The sequence below is a fragment of the Streptopelia decaocto genome, assembly GCF_964273445.1.
Source record: "Streptopelia decaocto genome assembly, chromosome: 4".
In the NCBI taxonomy this organism is placed as follows: domain Eukaryota; kingdom Metazoa; phylum Chordata; class Aves; order Columbiformes; family Columbidae; genus Streptopelia; species Streptopelia decaocto.
Window position 1 is genome coordinate 48,953,693 of NC_138658.1, and position 21,580 is coordinate 48,975,272.

Below are 21,580 nucleotides of genomic sequence, written 5' to 3' on the forward strand. Positions count from 1 at the left end.
AAAAAACCCAACAAAAATACCTAGAAGCCTGACCTCTACCCAAGTGCAAAATGTCCCTTTAGCCAGGTTCCCGAGGCACTTGATAAGGGGTTGAACTAAAGGTCACAGTTGCTGCCACCATCACCTATATCTAGGATCCGTACATGCCAGCTGTTGTACTTGACACCAGTATCAACTCTGATAGGCAATTTCCACAAAAGTAACTAAGAAATAATAAAACTTTAGCAGAAATAACTACAGGGGGGAAAAAAAATCATTGCACAGCTTATGAGACATTTAAACTTCTTTAGAAAAGGATGACAGGGTCAAAATGGAAGCTGGAAAGTGGTGGTAAAATAAGTAAGGAGCTGGCTATTCTGAGTCTTCTTATATTCTTAAGTTTAGCAGTATTCTGCAAAATTCATATGACTCTAACATCCTTCCTGGGAATGTCAGTGACAGTGCATGACAGTACTATTTTTCTTTCCCGAAGCTCAAAGTCGCCATAAGACATTAATTCCTCTACTAGAATAAAAAAAAAAAATCTCATGAAGCCAGAAAATGCATGCACTTAACCTCTGGATTCACCACGTCACTGTTTCAAGGTATTGTTGCAACTCCATTTCTGCTCTAAAAACCTTCATCAGAAGTCAAGAGCTGACTACAAGATACCTGCAGTTGTTTGCAGCCATCTGTATCTGCTTCCCACTGCACAGGGGATCTCTGGTAGTGTTTAACAGAAATATCAAAGGTAAACATCGCTGGCATGTTTTTGGAGGGCAACCTTTGAACAGCAAAAGAACAAAAGAACTCAGTTTCCTCAGTTACCAACTTCAGAAGATTACAAGGTGCCAGCACCTGGTGTAATCAGTCTGTATTTTTCTGATTGGAAACACCCAATGAAAAGCCTGAAAACAGCCAAGTAGCTTTTTACTTCTGACAGTTTTATTGAAACAGAGGACTGCTTGCCATCCCCATATACCAATAGATTAAAAAATGAAATATATTGATATAAGCTTCTCAAAGAAATTAATGCCTTCAGCTTCTTACATCCCTTGGAAAAGTCCGGCATCAGTTATTTTCTTACCAATCTAATGTTTACTGCTAAATAATACTAGTCAATGCAGCATATCACTTGCCATACAACACCACTAAATAATTGTTATTACATTATTATTTTAAATTACTGAAATTTTATGGGTTAATTATTGATATTTGATAGATTAATTATTGACATTTGATAACTCATTGTAACAAGGAGTTTTTGCTGCAATTTTAAAAGATGGTTTGGAAAAACTCCAAGCTGCCTCTTTCATGCTGACCAAGACCAACAATGCACGGTCCTACAAACGTGCTTAAAGGGAAAATAAATAAATAAATAAATAAATAAATAAATAAAGATAGATCACACTTGCAGCCAGAAAAGGGCATAAAACAGAAATCTAAATGGCCTTTTCATTTGCAGACTGAGAGGTTAACAAAAACTGCTGGGCTTGAAATCATAGGAAAGAGCTGAAACTTTTAAGTGATAAGAGAACAATGAGTAATTGCAATTAATAGCTGAGAAATGCAACACCAGCAGCGCAGTCCCCGTGGGCAGGCAGAGCAGAGGCGGAATTCAGCAGGAGCTCCATCCATAGAGCACCAAGACCAAGAGCAAACACCTACAAAGCGGCTACACCTGAAGGTCACCAGATAAGAGCTTGAATTATTAAACACTGCTAGAGCCCTTCCCGGCACCAGTCCTGAGGCACATGTTTGGCCACCACTTGCAGGTCTACTTGTGAGGGTGCAGCTCTCCTTCTCCTTCCAGTCTGGCACCAGCAACCTTCCCCGCTGGACCAAATCTCTCAGATGTGAGACCACATTATATTTAACAGTACACCTGTGTATCGATATATACACACACACACCTTTACCGTGTTATAATATTTTAATAAATACATTATTGTATAACATAGTAGGGCCTAATAAATAGAACCACAGATGTAGACTCTACATTTGGAAAAATACTATTAGTGCTAGAATTCTTTCTGTATTTGTATCTTTGCTGAAGACAAAAAGAAAATTTTAAAAAGCAGGATTCTTTGGGGAGTGATGGTTGTTATTCATTTGGAAAAGAGGACAGAAGAGAATGAAACTGATTTACTAAATGACAAAAGTTAAAAGCCAAGTCAAAGAGTTTCCTAGGCTGTTTCCCCTCTTATAGCCATTTTCCTTCTGTTTCATTGTGGATTAAGCAACTTCACAGTCTGAAAGTGCTGAATTTACAATGTTCTAAAGCTTTAAATTATGAACTCAGTATTGTATCCTCAATCATACAGCACTGTTAAGCTGAAGTTAATATTAAAAAAAGCCTTGTCAATAGTTTTTTTCTTTATTTTTTTTTCCTTTTCCTACTAGAAAACAAGGTTAAGATTTGGCTTTTATTTTAAGAAATTTTTTTTTTTTAGGAATCTAGTAAAATTTCCTTCAAATTCAATTAGTAAAATTCATTAGTAAAAGTCATTAACATTTTTTTAATCTTGTTTTAAAATGAAGTTTTTCAAAAATCCTAAATGTGTCAGTTTAGATATTTAGAACATCAACCGTCTCTCAAAAATAAAAATGTTAATATTTTGGTTAACTCATTCTGAGGCTTGAGACTCTCATGGCCCAAATAAACACATAAGATGAAGAGTGAAGTGAATTATAAAAAGCAGCTATAAAGAACAGGCGACATCTATTTGACAGCCTTAGATTGACCAAAAAAAGGAAAAGCTGTGCTCAAGTATATCCAACGATACACAAACACATGATATTGCACCCAAAACACTACTTAAAATCATTATTATTCAAGAGATAAGTAGTAACAAGTTAGAGAATAGAAAAACTGAAGCTGACTTAATGGGCAGTTAAGCAATATTTTTCTTCTTTAGAAACAAAGGCTCGATGTGCCACACAGGAGTCATGCTCTGCTCTGAAGACCAAATGGTTCATTTCCTCACAAACCTTTCTAGTGCAGTCAGCACTGTATCATCAGTATGCTCCATACAGATCTAGACACAGATCTACAGTATATAAATATTTATAATTTATAGAACATATCTTTCTCCACACAGCAAAAATAGAAAACAATGTTAATTATTATAGCTGTGCAACTCAAGCAGGGGCAAGCTTAAGAATGACACTTCCAAGCAGCTACAGAACATGAAAAGACTTAACGGTTCTACTAACGTGGGGAACTTGCATTAGCAGTTTGCATATCGCAAAAGTCATTAACTGAAACTTGTAAGAGCTACGCAGTAAAATACAGTAATCAACAGCACAGTCTATTATACAATCTGTAAAGAACTGCTTGTGTACATGTAATGGAGAGTCGTTGCTTGGGCTTTTGTGGGTTTACTGCTGGATAATCGGACTCTGTTGTGCGTCACAGGATACTGTTACGCTTGCCACATGCAATGAAGTTCTGCAAAAAGAAATGTGCATGACAAACTCAACATGCAGTTCAGTTGTGTGGCTGGGCAAAACTAAGCGAGTCTGGTCCCCAGGAGAAGTGGGATTAGACAGCTGTGGCCAGTTGTGCCCTGTGCCAAAGAGTGTAAATCTCAGAGAGCCAAAGGTTCCTGAAGATCGAAAGTGACACAGACTGGTCCCTGGGACAAACAAATCTTGATGGGAAGGGTCAACATTGCAGAGCACCCTGGAAGCAAAGAGAATGTTTTTGTTCTGTTTGGCAGATGTAGAGCCACACAAGAAATTATGGTAAAAACATGAGTCACGGATTTTGGGTGTCCAGTTTAGAATGCCTGTGCTTGCTTTTTTAACAATACTCAATGCTATGTGGTTATTGACACATTTAAAACACAATTGTTGACCGCACCTATAATTTAAGCAATTCTATTAATTTGATTTAATTAAAATTAATTTAAATTAGTTAAAACTCCTAACTGAGGCACCTACAAACTGAAGAACACAGAATCTAGGGCCCTAAGTGAACAGGTTAGATTAAGTGATGTAGTGGTACATAGAAAATCCATGAGGATGGAAAGGAAAGTCACCAACAACTGGAGTTTCTTCAAGGTATACAGGCTTAGATGCACATTCACAAACTCCATGTACATATGTAAACAAACTCTTCCGTAAAAAAATACCCTTTGACTCCAGCATTACCCATGGGCAGCATACTCCTTAACCCTGCGTGTCTCCATGGAAAACAAGACTAACTTTAAAATCTCAGTGCCAAAAATGGGTTCTTAAAATGCTGTCTTACTCAGGGCCCATTGCCCTGAAGTGATTCGGATCATCTGTTGGATCACACAGGACCTGTGAGACAGTAGTTACTGTTTGATGGTCAGATACAAAATCTCAATAATTTCTTGACAAAAGAAGAGATGAGGATGAGGAAAAAAGAGACATTGGTACCAAAATATTGGACGAGACTTCCTATAATCAAAAGAGAGTTCAAATCTGACCACAAAGCTGTGATCAACCTGCCACTAGGAGTCTTCCTGAGTCATGATAGTACAAAGCCAAATGTAACACTTGAAAAGTTGTGTGTATTGCAAGGGTCACCTAAGTATGTCATAATGTTCACATAAGCACAGACTCCTGCCTTGTCCAGCCCCAACAAAATATCAGGCATAAGCAGAATAGAGTAAGGAGAGTATTTCCTCCAGTCCTCAGTGGAGCTATCTACCTCAGCTGCACATCATCGAATTAGGACAATACTTGCAAAGCCCAGCTTGCAGTGCACCATTAAGTGAGATTTTCTTCATGTTTGTTCAGTGTGACAGCCAAAGAACCAGAGCTACAGAAGCTCTATTCCTGTCCAGGAGAGCTGCCCTTCATTAATCAGCCACTGTACGGACAAAAAGCCATCCTGCGCATCTGAAAACAGACACCACTTGTCATAAATACCCTGGAAGAGAATCTGAGAGCCACCTAGTGCTGAAATGGCATTACCCTGTACTGGTTTTGGATATGAGCTACAGCAAATTGAAGGCAATTTCTCAAACCAGTCAAGCTACAATTTGTGAATAAGCATACTGCACATAGAATGATGTGAAATGTGGTCTAGCAGCTAAAGCTACTGTCACCATTCCATTTGATAAACAAAAAGCATTCGGCATCCTGTCAGAGTCACAAATGGGTCTTCATCTTCTCTTTCACTTGAACAACCTAAAATAGTTCAATGAAAATAGACGGGCTGAGAAAAAATAACTTCAGTGACCCTTCTGGCTTACAATGTCACTGCTTGGTCTTGACACAGCCTCTGGTTGGAAGGGCTCCTGAAGAGCACCAGGACAGGTGCAGCTTTCCAGCAGCAGGAATCCAGCCCCTAGCTGCTGGAAAGGGGGTTCCAGCAGGCAGGTGTCCGAGCGGATGTAATCCCTGGTCAAATGGAGTCTTTGCTTCCCATCTGAAGAAACATTTGTGTGCTCCAAAGCTTACCTACTTTTTTTCCCCCCTCATCTTATCTGAGGAAACACAATCACCCGAAGCACACAGTTTGTCAAATATCAGGTGTTGGTATCAGGATACCAGACCCCAATAACTCATGACAGCGTTCAGCAGGCTGAGTGGGTGGCTGAAAGATGAATCTACTTGCCAGAAAAATAACATAGCAGGGTTTTTTAGTACAACCCACCCTTGTGCTGTCAACAGGGGACCTTGGAACAGGGTGGTTGGGAAGAACATCAAAATCCACATGTACAAGCTGAGGGTGCTTGTCCTTCCTCCACACATGAGGAGCGGATGAAGCAGTGACTGCCAAAGCTTCTGGGCTGAGAGCAGTATGGCACTGCTCATTACTACAGCCCCCACAAGGGCCAGCACAGGCTACTGCAAAATATCTACCAAGAAAAATCAGACCCATTTTTCCCTTAGCAATTTACAATGCTCTGACAGCTCTGTGAAGTCCAAGTACAAGATTTCTTCTCAAGAGAGATGTGAAAAAGTGCCTTATTTGCCACTAGAAGCAGAAATGGGAAGAAAAATATAATATCTTTTGATCTTGCCATAAGAGGCAGCACCTTTTCACATCATTTGCAAGATTAGGAAGGTACTAATGCTTCTCACTGGGCTAGGTGGGAATTAGGACCTGATCTTTTACGTACATCAGTATTACCCACTGAAACAAAACTAAAACAAACAAACAAACAAAACCACAAAACAACTACAACAACAAAACACCCAAACATTTTAAAAAGACAGAATTGCAATAGTAAGCCTTAATTAGTTTTCAGTGCCTTTAGCTAAGCTTTCCATTTGAGTGAAAGATGCTTTAGTTAAGCCACCTTCTGCCTCAATTTCTCTTGATAAAGTCCCTGCTTATGCAACAGATGTCACAGATGCCAGAGATCACAACTTCCTTCAGTACGCAATCATGATTCACATTGAGGGCAGATCCACTCTGTGTTCTCAGTAAAGCTTGGGTTTGTGGGTAAAAGAAAATCCAGTAATACCATTAAAAATCAAATAAAATAAATACGGGCAAAGAGGTTAAATCCTTACAAGGAACTTTAGTCCTGGCACTTCCTTTCTTTCACCAGCAAATGGGTCAATACCCTTCACCAACAACAAAGATTGAAAAAGTACTTCTTTCGCACATTTTATTTTACACATCCAACCAGGAGTGGTGTGGTGCAGTATGGTCTTTGCATCCACAGTGCTGATTATGTGAGATAACAGAACAACTGATTGCAGCAATGGGTGGTCATTCTCCACATGAAAAGACCAAGAAATCCCTTATGATGGATCTCCCAAAGCACAAATGCGAAGACACAGCTGTGTTTAGAAGACCATGTAATCTTCAGAAGACAGACTCTTCACCAGTTTCCTCCAACCTTTAATTATTTTTGTCCCATACTCTCCAACAAGTCTCTCCTGTTCATGTGATTTCATCTTCCCTGGCTCTTAGTCAGCTTATCCTTACTTCTGCAACGCCAGTTTGCACTTGTCAAGGCTTTTGGTATATTGGGAGTCTCTGCCAGCAACGTGAATTTCCACCTAACAGCTTACTCTGTGTCCTGCTCCTTACTAAGTCCCAATAATCTGCCTCAAGGTCTCAGACTCCCTTCACATTCTTCATGTCATGCATTCATGTATCATCCCACTCATCGCACAGTCCAGTTTCTTGTGAAATCCATACCTGTGATCTCCAACTCTCCTCTTCCCTATGTCACTTGGATCTCAGCTTCCTCCCAAGCCACCTGGTCTTTAGATCCCTCACACTTTCTGCCCAAGCACCAGCAGAGGAACCACTACAAAAGAACAGAGGAATGGATGTCAGATTTGATCCTAAACAAGAGGTTACAAGGAAAGTACTGAGCCTCTCTGCTCACACGCTTGCTTTGGAGATGTCACAGGCAATCCTGCCAGCCACAGCATTTGCGAGGAGAGAAGGTACAATCTGGTCAACGCTAGAGAGTATAGATGTTGAGGATTTATAAGGCTAGAAGAGACCTCAAAAGAGTAATCTGTTCCATCACAGTGCTCCAGAAAGAATCCAACTATATTTATTTATATATATATATATATCTATATATATATCTATATTTATGTTGCTTCACAACAGCTTTGTGACATTTGAAGCTTATTATGTCTCATTCACCCTGCTACTCTTCTTCCATTGGAGCTGAAATAACTCCAGACCTTTCAACCTTCCTCCATAGGCCATATTTTCTAAATCTTTAATTAACTTCATTCCTCTCCTCTGGATTCACTCCATTTCATCTACATCTTTCTTGAAGCATGCAACCCAGCCGCCTATGGTGTCACAGCTGAGGAGGACTATTATGTGGAGTGGAGGTATCACTTCCTATGTCTTCCATGCTGGTGAACTATCTATCTATCAATCTGTCTATCACAACACGATGTTTGTCTTTATTGCAGCAACTCCTCAAGTAATCTACCGTAAACCACTGCTCTTCTAAAGAATTATCGCCCAATCCCTTCCTTATGCAGTTCATAATTACAGTGTTTTTGTCCTGTTGAATAACTTAATTTTAATTCCATCTCTAGTATTTTCACAGTCCCTCTCTGATGAGATGTCAACTGCAGATGCAGCAAGCACCACTGAGGTCACCGTTCAAAATAATGTGTAGTCCTGGGTGTTGAATAAAGGCAGAATCTCTCATTTCATTTTCTAAAGTTTTCACAGGTGAATGCGTAAAAACTACAATTTTCTGAAGACAGAAAATCTGGGCAGGCTTTCATGAAGATGGTAAAAATGCAGATCTTTGAAAGAGAGACATTGCTTTAGCAGTATCTGGAGCCTCGATACAAACCAGAATGGCACTACCATGTTCCCAAAAGGTCCTGGGATAGTTTTTTTTTTTTTTTTCAACAAGGCAAAACACTGGTTTAATTAATAATTTGCCTGAGTTAAAACAAAAATTAGTTTGAGTCATAAAGACATGTGATGAACCTACAGCCCATATGGTTAAAACTTAGCAAAGCTATAAGCAACAGAAAAGAGGTTTTAAAAATGGGAGAAGAGTTCAATTTTGTTGGCAGATGATCCTGCTCAAACCAACTGTATCACAGGTGCACCAGCAGGTATCCACAGATACTAAAGATTCACATGAGTTTCTATCACTATTTTTCTCTTCTGGGCCAAACTGTTCCACAAATCACTGTAATTGTACTGTTTTTCTTTTTTCCCGTGCTAAAGAGTTTCAAAGGTGGCTTTATTAAAGGCCGTAGAGAAAGACAGCATGTTACTTTGAAGAAAATCAACTTTCTTTGAAGAGCAACATGAAAGTCAGTATCTTGTACGGTTCGGTTCACTTTAATTCTTTTCATCGCACTCCCTCCACATTTCAACTCAACAATAAACGTAATTCTTATGTGCAGCATCCTCCTACAGAAACCTCACCACAAATCACAGCTTTATGAAACTGCCCAAGTCTGACTGCTGACTTTCAAAATGTGCTGAGTAATTAAAAAAGACATTCAGGCAGGCTGGCAACATGCACAGCATTTTGCACACTCGAACACTATAGTGTGAGTAAAGCTTTTACTTATTTGGATCATTTTCGTATCATTTTTCTTAAGGCAATAAACGTGAAGAAAATAAAGCCTGCATATGTATTATTATTAAAATGATGAGCTTTTCAAAGCATCGATAACCATTTCAAAGGATTATTGGGATATGAAGTGTTTGGCTTAACTGATTTGACTGTATGTGTTGGTTATCACAAACGAAGGTGGTCAACAGAAAAGTCATAACTATCCTTACTTAGCTACATCACTCAGTCCCATGAACTAAAATCAGCTGAATATCACAGTATTTTCTTAAATGGCCTTGTTAGAGGCATGAAACTTGTATTTCTGTAATTTGGCATACAGCATGAATATACAAAGGAGAAATCCAACCATGTTTAAAAATATATTGATGTATTTTATACATTTATAGTAGCATTTGAATCATCTCTTCATGTGTTGCATAACCGCAGCATAAGGCATTTACCCAGGATAATATACAGCACATTCTTTATATTTTTCTTCCCTCCAAACTTAATTAACAAATCACTGTGATTCAGCCCATGTGACACACTGGCTCCTGAACAGTATTAATATTTTTTTTCTTATAAATCAATTTTATTTCTTTGTAAGACTTAATCAGTATAAGTGTAAATGCTGAATGTAAAGTGCGGGTAAATGCTGTACACTTCCATCAAGATATATTTTAGTCTTAAACAAATAAATTGTGTGATATGCAACACAGAGAATCAAAAGAAGTTAAAGTCCCTTCAGGAAGTGATGGGAAAGAGGAAGCATAAGATCTACACAACAACTCGCTGTTTCCTAAAGGCAGAACTCACAGAGTCTCCTTGGAAACAAACACACTTTTTATCCATCACTAATTGATTTAAATAATAGGTAAAAAATTAGAATTTGGCCCCTCTGGTGGAAACAATAATCTAATTAAAGTTAACACTGTAACTTCAGGTTGCCTTCTATCACATTATTCAAAACCAATGAATTCTATTCTAACATGCACTTCATACAACTTCATTTGTTACATGTGATCAATGACAATATATAGGTCTTTAGAGCATCTCAAGATTTACACCACACTGGTGGAAGCTCTTATGCAACTACATTGCCCTGAGTCTGTTGACTTCAAAGAAATCGACTGTACTTTTCTAACATGCCAGTAGTAGGCTTATCCGTATTTGTTGTAACTCTCCTATTTGGGCCTTTACAGAATAAAGATTGTGCATTGATTTTTTGCAAGGGAAAAAAAAAAATCCCTCCTAACAATCACAGTCAGCGATTTTCAAACATGAATAATTCAGAATAGGAAAAAAAAAATCTTCTACTGGTTTGTGGGGAAAAAAATCAAAATACAGTCATTTAAGCTTACACTGTCTACATAAAAATTCCGGTTCTGTCAGACTTCATTGTGAAACAACAACCAAATATATTCACAAACTCATCATCACATTTCAGCCAACACTTATTATGCCATGTACTTCTTATTTAAAGAGCTTACCTGACACACCTACATTAGGAATATATTGAAGTAACCCTAAGCTACATTACTCACACAGATATATCAATTTTCAGTGACTGAGATACCTGGCAAAACAGTATTCAGAGTTACTCGGAGGTAAAGCAGAAGAAACTACAAAAGTTATTTCTTATTGTTGTAATCAGAAGTGCAAAACTTAAAAGGCTGCTTTTTAATACCTGCAATTAAAATGAAATATTCCTACCAGTAAATATGTTTTGTTTACACTTTTAGAAACCAGATGATTAAAAAAAAAGCTTTTACCTAATACATTACCAATTCACAACTGCTACTACCTGCATACCCTCGCAAGAACACACACCAAAATGACACTTATAAGTACCAAGATTGGAGGAAAAAGAAAAAAATAAGAAGTCAATGTCTTAGCACAGAAGACAGCAAGACATTCACACTTTACACCAGCTGTGTTTGTTACCAGTGCACTTTTTAAAATTCCATTACACAGCATATAGGAAAAAACAATCATTGCTCATAAGTGTGAAGCAATCTCTCTAAAATGCAGGATCACTCAAATGGATATGGAATTAAAGGGTCTTTAATTTTACAACAGGATGCCCCAATATACATTTTCATATTGGAGAAAAAAGACCCAATAAAAAACAACAGCAATCTCTTTGTTACATGCCATTTCTATTGATAAAGATTTCAAGGTAATTCACATAATTATAATTAAACTAGGACATAAATATACAAGTCACTTTCATATAAAGTTTTGATACAGTTCATAGTGTTAAATTCAAGCTCATTGTTGCAATAAAATATTGAAAACCAAACATAACCTCTAATCTGATAAACTGATAACCAAGGAAGAGTTGGATTTGTTAATTTGATTCATTCTTGACCTGGATTCAAACCATGTGAAATAAGTTATATGCAGAACTACTGACTACTGCCTATATTTAAAAATATCAATGGCTTTGTTGAAGAAACTCACAATAACATTTATGCCTACTGATTAATGTTTCAATATAGTTAAAAGACTTAATTGTCTATGCAAAGTGCAATTAGAATTGTTTTGGTGATGGGATTTTTTTGAGTGTACGTTACTAAATACCAAATAAAAGTCAGTTCTGACTCCAATTTGTCACCTTTAACCTGTTAAAATATAGGACCTGATACATGTTACTGCTGTCAAATGGCTTAAAGAGCTCGGATTCTAAGAGCTTTTCTCATACAATTGCTATACGCCATTTAGGCTATGTACAGAAAATCTGTTTGAGAATATAATGAAGGATAGTATCTATATATCTATTATCAGCATAATATCTGTTATTAGGCCTGTGGTTGTAAATTACTCTCCCCTTTCTCCGTGTTCCCATCCCCCATCCACCCAAGAGCAGATCACTTTCAGTGCCATTATTGTCAGGCAGATTAAATTTTCAGGATGCACCATTGTGGTTCCCAGGTCTCTATTTACCCTTTGAACTGTGTTTTTAACTGAGCATTTTTACACTTAAAATGACAGAGCTGAGGCATAGTAACGTTTTGTGTACCATAACTGCAGAAAAGCAGATTTGTAATTGACTCACGTTAATAGAAGCAAAATTAATTTTTTTTTTAAAATCACATTCATTAAGTATCTCTTGATGACATAGAAAAGATTTGCTTTAAGCATATTTCCCTCTCTAAAACAGACGTTTTCGAACTGAAGAGATTGTGCGAGGCAACAATTTCCCACACAAAATAACGTTACCTCCAGCTTACCTGCCCGGGTTCTGCACAGAAACCCTGTGCCGCTGCCTCTCAGCCGTGAAAAGCAGCAGATTTCATAGCTCATTAAAACGCGATGGCAGTTACATGATAAATGGGTTACGGGAGCTTAAACAAAGCAATGCTGCTCTGGAGAAGCATCGTGTGAAACAAAGTCATCTTTCTGACAGCTCCTGCTTTTCAGCACAGCTGAAGGAACACAGGACTCTCTGGGAAAGCGCTAACAAAGGAAAAAGAGCAGGAATTTGAAAGAACGAGCCCAGCCACTGAATTCCCCGGCAGCAATCAAGTAGCATCTTCGGAAAATGACCCGCACGCCTCCTTACACCTTTCATTGCACAAAGGCAGCTGCACATCGGTAGGTAACTACTTACATGTGCTATTTCTTCGGCTATCCTCCCTGGGCATCCGCCAGCCGCCCGCCTCACACACCACCACGATCGCTCGTCGTTGGCGTTAACAAGCGAAATGCCACATGTAGCAAAAACCGCCTCGGATGGGCGACACAAAGCGGCAGGGACACGGGCACACCCCCACGCACGACAGCGAACGCCCCCGAGTCACGGCGAGCGCTGAGCGAAGGCAGCGCGCTGCCGCCGCCCGAGGGCCGGGCTCGGGATGCGGAGGGATGGGGAGCGCCGGGGGCGGCCGCGCTGCTCCGGGCTGCGGCGGGGCTCCCCCCGCTGCCGGCACCGCCACGGCGGTTGCGCGGAGGAAAGACGGCGGGGTCCTACCTGTTCTCCCTCTCTGAGCCGCTCCGAAGGGCAGAGCCGGTGGCTCCTGCCGCCGCGGGGTGCCGGTGCCGCCACCGCTGCCGCCCCCGCCGTGGGCGCCCCATGGCAGCGCGGCCGCCGCCGCTCACGGGCGCCCCGCTGCGCCGCGCCCCGGCCTCCGCCCCAGCCCCAGCCCCAGCCGGCACCGCGCCCCAGTCCCGGCCCTCGCCTTCCAGCTGCGGTGGTCGGTTCCTTCTGTCAGGAAGGCTGGAGCCATCCGCAGTCAGCGGGATCCCGCGGACATGTGCGCTATTTGGCACCCCCACCCCGCGCTGCCCGAACAGGAGGGATCCGCAGCTCCGACTACACCCCAGCTCTGAACCCGAATTTGTTCTCATCTCAGAGCTAGACCAAAGTCTGAATCCAGTGCCTGGCTAGCGCTATAACCAGACAAATACCCTTCATTTACCAAAGAATAGGAAGAACTACAAGAAACAAAACAAAAATCAGCTGTTCCCCAACACAGCAGTGTAGAAAAGAACCTCCCTTCTTTCCCATGTCCTTAAATCTGGTATTTGTATCAGCTCTTGTGGGCACCCACTCTTCCAATTCAGCTCTCTAGGCCAAGATTTTACTAGTGCTGGACACTGCTTTGCCTGAGTTTCCCGAGATCACAGTGAAACCAGATGCTGCACTTAGTTCCATCCATACTCGGCCACTTTTTGAACCAAAATTGATTATGTGATTGATGATCTCTCAGTGCTGAGAAACAATGTGTTTTGCCAGCCAGCTCTCCAGCTTGGGACTCCCTGGACAGAAAGGCCATACAGCTTTGGGTCCTGAGTGCTCCTTAACTTTTTGGCCCAATCAGAAGTGGACTTTCTGCTATTCTTAAAAGGAACTGGGTCTCAGAGAAGAATAACACCCATGCTGGGTCAGACCAAAGAGCCATCTCACACATTTTTTTTGTCTCTGACTATGCCCAATGCCAGATATTTCAAAGGAAGAATGTAAGTTTTGCCAAGCCTTACTGATAGTCTCCCACTCCTTAATGATTTCCAGCTCAGTGAATTACTGGGCCAGAAGTTATATTTCTGCAAAAAAAAAAAAAAGGCATATGTCTCTGAAATAAATACTAATTGCTAGAAATCACTTTTTCACCTTCGGTGTTCTGGAGATGACCAGTCATACAAGCCATGAGAGGTACAGTCCACTCCCTTGTCAGTTCCCTCATAACTCAAACTCATAGTACACAGGGCACACGTAACTCAGAAATTAAGCTCATGCAACAAATCTAGTATTTAGATGACCATTAAGTAAATATATTGACCACTACCTTTACATTAGCAATTACATATATACATATTTATATTCAAAATATATGAATACAAACCATCTCAATTACCGGAACTGAATTTTGTGGCACTCCATTGAAAGACACAGGGGTTTTGCTGCATTTTGCTTTGCTGCTATTGCAGCACTTACACATTTTTAGGCAGTAGAATTGGGTGGTACTGATAGGAAACTTCAAAAGTAGCCACCAGAAAACAGGTGAATCCAGCCTTTGCCAGTTCCTTCAGATCAGTCAAACTGCTCGATTACATCAGACCTTTCTTGACAGAGGTTGATCTTTTCACTTTCCTGGACGAGAAAATATGCTAAAATGAGTTGTGGTGTTTTTTTTTCTTTCTTAAGAATCAACAATTTCTGGAAAGCGATGGAGTCACAAACCTCAGTAGCAAAGCGATGGATGGGATGCAGGGACACAGGACTTTAATAGAAATGCTTTCACTTTAAGTTTATTAGACGTATCTAGAATTTGCATGGAGAAACCCCAAGCTGTTAAGTAGGTGCTGTCATCACTAAAAAAAGACATGGATCCACTAGGTGGCACAAAGACACCATTTAAAGGCAAGAAGCAAGGCAAGGAGTGCCCACCTCCTATTCAACATGTTTTATATATGCATTTATGCCAAGCAAATGGGCACAGATAACGATTGCACACACAGCTATAGTCCAGTAACCCACACATCTCTTTTCAAATAAAAACAAGCTCAGATGTCAACATGCTCCTCTAGACTTAGAGGCTCAATGAAATTCTCCTCAAAGAGCCGTATCTGCTCCTGCAGAGCTCGACTTGCTTGCGGCTGACTGATCACGCTGCAACTCATTTCTGTGTTTCAATTTAGGAAAACACAGCTGTCCCTGCTCAGTGGTATTAAAACCAAGAAAAAGCCGCTGACATTTTGATTTTTTTCCACTTTCTCCGTTTGCCATCACGCCATTCGAGTTAGTTTAAGCAAATAGTGTAACTCCTGCATCATAACCTTGAAATGGTGAAGAACACACCACCGACAAACCTGGTGGAGCAACTCTGCTTGGCTGCCGCTGAGCTAGCAGCACACACAGGTGGGGTAGGCAACTGTCATGTGATAAACTCCAAAAATCACAGTCTACCTGAGCTCTAATGTGGAAAAATGTCATATTAAGACAAAACAATGGTAATACAATTATATTTTATACCAATAATTTTTATGGAGTCAAAGATCATAATATAATGAGGGACAATTTCTCTGCAAGTGCATAGGCACTTACTTAGTCACACTGCTGTTAGGAAAATGTCCAGAGTCACAGAATTGTTGCCCCTCTGGAGACAGTCTAGTCCAACCCCATGCTCAAAGCAGGGTCATCTACAGCAGGCTGTCCAGGACTGTGCCCCATTGGGTTTTGAATACGTTCATAATGGAGATTCCACAACCACTTGGGCAGCCTACTCCACGGCTTGGCCAGTCTCAGAGAAAAAAAAAAAAGGCATTTTTCTTAGGTTTAAATGGAATTCCCTGTGTTTTAATTTGTTCCCATTGTCTTTCCTACCTGCCCTAGATACCACTGAGAAGACATTGTGAAACTTTTTACTCCCACCCATCAGGTATTTATGTACATGGAGATGTTCCCCCTCAAGCCTTCCCAAGGCTGAACACCCCCAGCATACTCAGCCTCTTCTCATGTCAGAGATGCTTCAATCCCTTAATCACTTTTGGGGCCATTTGCTGGACTTGCCAAGAAGAACCATGGCCACGTTGTATCGGGAGCCTTATGGTTGTGGAGCAGCTTCCCAGCTGCTGTGTGGGGCATCTGCCGCCGTGCTGCGCTGGTGGGGCCGTGACAGAGGTAACAGTGCCGCCTGCCAGGAGAGAGATGGGGTTTTTCACCTCTGCATCCCAAACCAGTGCTGATGAGATGCCAGTGTTTCAGCTGTTGCTGAACAGTGCTTGCACGCTATCAGGGCTTCCTCTCTTCCCCCATTCATACTGCAGGAAGAATGGCAAGGCTTTAGCTCCAGGAATTAATACGCTGCAGCTAATAGGATCTTTGTGTTGCCCAAGAAGGGTCAGAGGGTGAAATGACACCAGAATGACCGTATACATAAAGCTGAAAGACTTGGGCACCGAAACTGCACAACACTAGTTTCCTACGCTGCTAGCAGAGAAAATGAGGCAGTACAAGAATTCTTTCCCAAAGAATGGTTAAAAAAACCCACCAACCAACCAACCACAACAACAAAAAACCCAACAACAGTCTGTGGTCACATGATGTCATTTAGGAATAACAGCATGCAAATAGGTCATGTCACATGTGCAGCACTTTCTGTATATTTTAAATTGAAAGATTAAAGCCCTAATCTTAACCTTTATCAATTAGCATCACATAGGAATCTCACTGTTTCTTGGATTTAGAGTGACAAAAAAAGAACAAATTGGGTTTTCCAACTGAACCCTAGAATAGTTTATATAACTTTAGGTTAATTATCTAACTTTAGGGACATACTGCAAGACAGAAAAAAAAAAATTCTAAGACTTTCTTAAAACGACATTATAAGTTTAATTGAACAATTTAAGTTTTAATGAATTTATAGAAACTGTTCTTTTATTCTCCCCAGACTCCTTGGCTTCTGACAATACACTTCCTTTGTTTTTATAGAGAAACAGCCCAAATGATTATTGCTTCTCCTTTATTATTTTTCTAATGTAATTTGTCCCCCATTCCCAACTGCAGATAACAACAGCAGGCAGACAACTTGAATATCTGGATTTTTTTTCCATTATTTAATGTCTGCCCCACTCTGCTTTCAACTCACCCCAGCTGAGGCCTAAAATAGGTCACGAGGCTTCCGTCAATCTTCTGGACTTCCCAAAGGTGAGGACAGCACAGAAGCTTCTTGGAGTGGAGCCCAGAAGAGTCATGTTAATATCCCGAGTTACACGGGGCTTGTTTCATACATGAAGAATAGGGTAGTCCACAGATTTAAACCTTCCACAAATTTGTGCTTGTTTTGTGCTTCATGAAATGAAATACTTGATTTTAATGCAAAGTTGTATAAATAATACTTTTTTTTTCTTCTAGTTGCATCCAAAATTGTATCTAAAATAACAGTAACAGGAGGTAAAATGACAGTTCTACTGTAGTCTAAATATTAGTGATGCTTTAGTTTTAGAAAGCTGCACAGGCTTTGGTTAACAAAATGATACCATTTTTCTTACACTGCCTGTGCTCAACAATCCATTAATTCTTCCTAATTGATATTCACGTAAGTATTACTATTAATTGAAGTGTTATAGTTTTAATTGTAGTGTCAAAATATACATTTTTTTTTGCAAGAGGAAATAGAATATTTTCAATAAAATAGAAAGCTTGCTCTTTTTTTTTTTAAGATTCAGATTCCAATTTAAATGGGCTTATATACAAAACAAGATATTTAAAAGGCACCACTGAAGACATCAAGAGCAGAAAATGAGTTGTTCTCTCATTCTTACTGAACTGCTTCATCCTGAATAATTAATGTCAATTAGCATCAGTGGAAACTGCTGACTTAATTACAAAGAGTATGAACAACTAAGTAACACTCGGAGATGATGATCTCCTCATTCCTGTAACACGAATGAGAGACATAAAAAGTAAAAAGTATGAGATGCACCCACTTTAAATAAACAATTCTTCTAATGGCTCAGAAGCCTGATGTGGTACAGGTGTTTTCAAGTAATTCTGGATGGGTGTCCTAAGGTGGTTTTAATCAGTAAAATTTAATACATATAGATACACTATATAACAAAACTGACAAAATACAATACATGAAAAATAAGATCTTTATAGTTGGCAGCAGCAATTATTTATCAATGGATATATGAGTCAATATTTCATGTTAACACAATGTAGTTTATAACTTCTAACTGCAACATTTGTAGTGCAAAATAGACAAAATCTAAAAGGAAAAAAAATCCGTGTCATTTAATATGTTCTTTACACCTTAGAGATGCTTGTAAGGCCAGCTGGCACTCACAGTTTTTAATTCAAAATCAGGGAAGCAGAACACTATCTATTGGCCACTGCAAGAACATGCAACAACACACGCTCCCACTTCTCATCATCTGTGTGATCCCTGTGAATACACATCAGGTCAATGTGAATGGCACGTAATTATTAGGAAACTGTTTTCTTCAATAGAAGAATGATTTGATATACAATTATCTGCACAGATGGACTTTAAGAGCATATGATAAGATTGTGATTGCTGATCGCATCTTACTTCATAGCACAAATTTGAAGTGCTCCTCTGCTAAATATACCAGATATTTTAAATATTAGTTCTCATGGCATTTATCTAACGCGTGTCACAACATAAAGGCATGTGTCACCTCTCCAACAGCTTGAGCTTAACTGTGTGAAGGATTCCAGGTTTTGTTCTGATCTTTTATAACCAAACTTAAAAAATATTTCCAGATATCGTTAAAAATATTGAATATAAAATACTTTAGAATTAACTTTAAATTTTATAATACTTAAAGGATTTCAATACATCTGTAAAAATATCATTTTTCTCTTCACTTTTTATTTAATATTGGAATATTTAAAATGCATACTCACACAAAGATTAAACAAAGAAATGATCAGTTATTAGATGACAAAAACATTAAGAATAACTGATTTTTTTATTAAGAAAAAGTACAGTAAACAAAATGCATTCACAAAACAGATAATCAATAGTTTTAAATACCATGAAGAATGACATGTAAACAGAAAACACTTGTTAAAAGCCCAAACAGAGGAAATTGTCATAAGTATAAAACGTACACTGGCTCAACATTAAGACAATTATGTATGTTATTCTTCTATGGTAGCTCACACTAAGATGAGCAAATTTCTGTAACCATATGAGATCAGCAAATAGAAATAAAATAATAAAACAAAACCAAGAGACTGTCACATCAGCTACTTGTTTCCTTCTTATAATTATTATGTTTGCAAAACAGTAGTAAAACATAGCCAGCCTCGATACACAACCCATCAAACAGCCAGCAAAAAAATATCCATTCCAGCCAGTTGGGAAAGCAGAATTTTGCAAAGTTGATTACTTCACTGGTTCTCAGCAATTTCAAAGGTAACCACTGATTTGAAGGAAACAGAGGTAGAATACAGGTCAGCCTTCATTATTTTTTCAAAAAAGGTCCTTGTAATAAGGTAATGCTTCAGTTGCTCAAGTACTGGTCATTCCTTGAAGCTCACATTTCTGGTAGAGAAAGAAAAAATGTCAAAATAAAGCTATCTAGTATATATTTTACAAATGAAAATTAGGATAAAAATTAATTATTATATTTATTTTCGTCATTCTCTTTTGTTATTCCTGAATATCAAGTATTAGCATCTATCTAAATCTCTACATTCAATACATTGACTTACTGCTCAAATGCTTAAAAAAGTACATGTGAGACAAGGAGGAAGAGAACATTTTTGAGAAGATTAAAGCAGATTAGAGAAAAAGACAGTTTTAACACTACAGAACAGTCATTACAGAGCACACTTTACTATCATAAGATCCTAGGAAGGAATAAATAAGTAGGGTGAAAGTAATACAGAGATCATTTAAATATAATAAGCCATTGGTAGGTTTAAACTGCATATTAATCCAGTCGTTAAAAAACATCTTCCTTAAAAATACAGAGTTCATGAAAATTGGATATTTTCTGATAAGATATTGTACAGAGCCATCATTGTTAAAACTAAGTATGCAAATAGCGGGAAAAAAATAGTTCACTACATGGTATTCTTCAAGTATAGCAACTGGACTACTTTTACTGCTCTTGGGACTCACTGTAAAGCAAGGAAGACTAAAGACAGTTCTCTACTAATGATACTAATTCTCAGAAATATGTTATCTATCATTATCTCAATCTAAATGTTGGTTTGCAACATAACAGGGTCTGCCTAATAGCTCACCAGTAAAGAAAAGGCATAACTGCTCTTTCATCCCCACTACCAATATCTCATTTGCTATGGTTTCCTTATTTTTTTTTTTTTTTTCTTTGTCCAAAAACTTGCAGAAGAAAATTGCTGACAGTGTGGATCATGTCATGCCGACCTCAGTTCTCAGGAAACCTGTGTTTTTGTTAACAAAAGTAAGCTTAAGAACCAGCTACATGTATTTACCAAAAAAAGTAAAGTTTAAAATCTTGTCAGTTTGGAATTGTGTTTATTGGAGTTCAGCATTTAGCTACTTAGATTAATGAGCTGTTCTAGCACACTATATAGCTGTTATAGCATATGTATTTCCTATAAAAATCACTGTTTGTATCTCCCTGTCCTTCTGCTCTTCACTGCAATTTATTATGCAGTATAGGACACCCAGGATATAGAGTCTCAGGCCTGTAACACATTAACAGACATCATCTAAAGCAACAGTGATCTCTAGAAGAATAAAAACGTCAGTGAAAATGAACAAGTGAGTTAATTTTGATTTCTTTTTTATGGACTCTAGTGACCATGATCTTAGACATTCACAGCATTCAAGCACTAACATTGAAAAAGTGCACTAATTATTTTTATGCGCTTGTTTTGGAGACAGTTTCAACTACTGTATAGGGTTCAAATGCATTTTAGTTGGACTCTCTCCTATGGAATGTCTTTTCTTCATAGCTGTACTTGAGAGAATTTCATGGTATTTCTCTTAATACGAATAATTTGTTGTTTGGAGATAACTATTAACAATAATTATTTGGTAATATATATTTGGATATAATTAACGGCCATAATAAGCAGGCTATATATATTTGGAAGCTGTCAGCTGGTGCAAGACCATTAACAAAAACAGAAATAGGAATTCATTTCATTATATGGTCTTTGGAGAGCACTTTTCATCTATCATTTCCAATCAATATTTTCTAGTAGGAGAGTCAACAAAAGAAGAACTTAGCACCACCTAAAGTGTGCAAGAATTTCATACAATTGGAAAAGTATAATTTAGAACCAGTTTAAACATAACTCCTAAACAGAGACAATCTGCTTAAATCAAATTGCTTACTTTTCAGCTGCTGCTTCATCAGTTGTCCTGCCAACAGTACGTTCTGGAGAACGTGAGGGAGACCTTAATGTTGAACTGAGAGGAGGTGAAGCACGTAATGATGATGTAGAGAGACCATGTCGACGCATTTCCTGAATTGCACGCTCTCTACCAACAGATAGCAATTTTAATTACAAAACACTTTGGTACTGCAGGATGTTTAAGAAAGAAAAAATTTCTTTATTTTTACTTGGTGATTTTCACAATACTTTGCAAAGAGCCTTCTTTCCTTGTAATGTCACTCAACTTCTTGTTTTAATG

General features: G+C 38.7%; 1 protein-coding gene across 1 annotated transcript in view; it reads right to left on the reverse strand.

Annotated features, from left to right (window-relative positions):
• Positions 1-18,788: 18,788 nt before the first annotated feature.
• CEP135 (centrosomal protein 135) overlaps positions 18,789-21,580 on the reverse strand; it is a 38,465-nt gene continuing 35,673 nt past the window's right edge. The window contains exons 25-26 of the mRNA XM_082050337.1: positions 21,281-21,427; positions 18,789-19,492 (exon numbers count right to left, since the gene is read on the reverse strand). Coding sequence (XP_081906463.1) covers positions 19,471-19,492; positions 21,281-21,427 — 169 coding nt within the window. The 3' untranslated portion in view covers positions 18,789-19,470. The remainder of the gene's footprint in view (positions 19,493-21,280; positions 21,428-21,580) is intronic.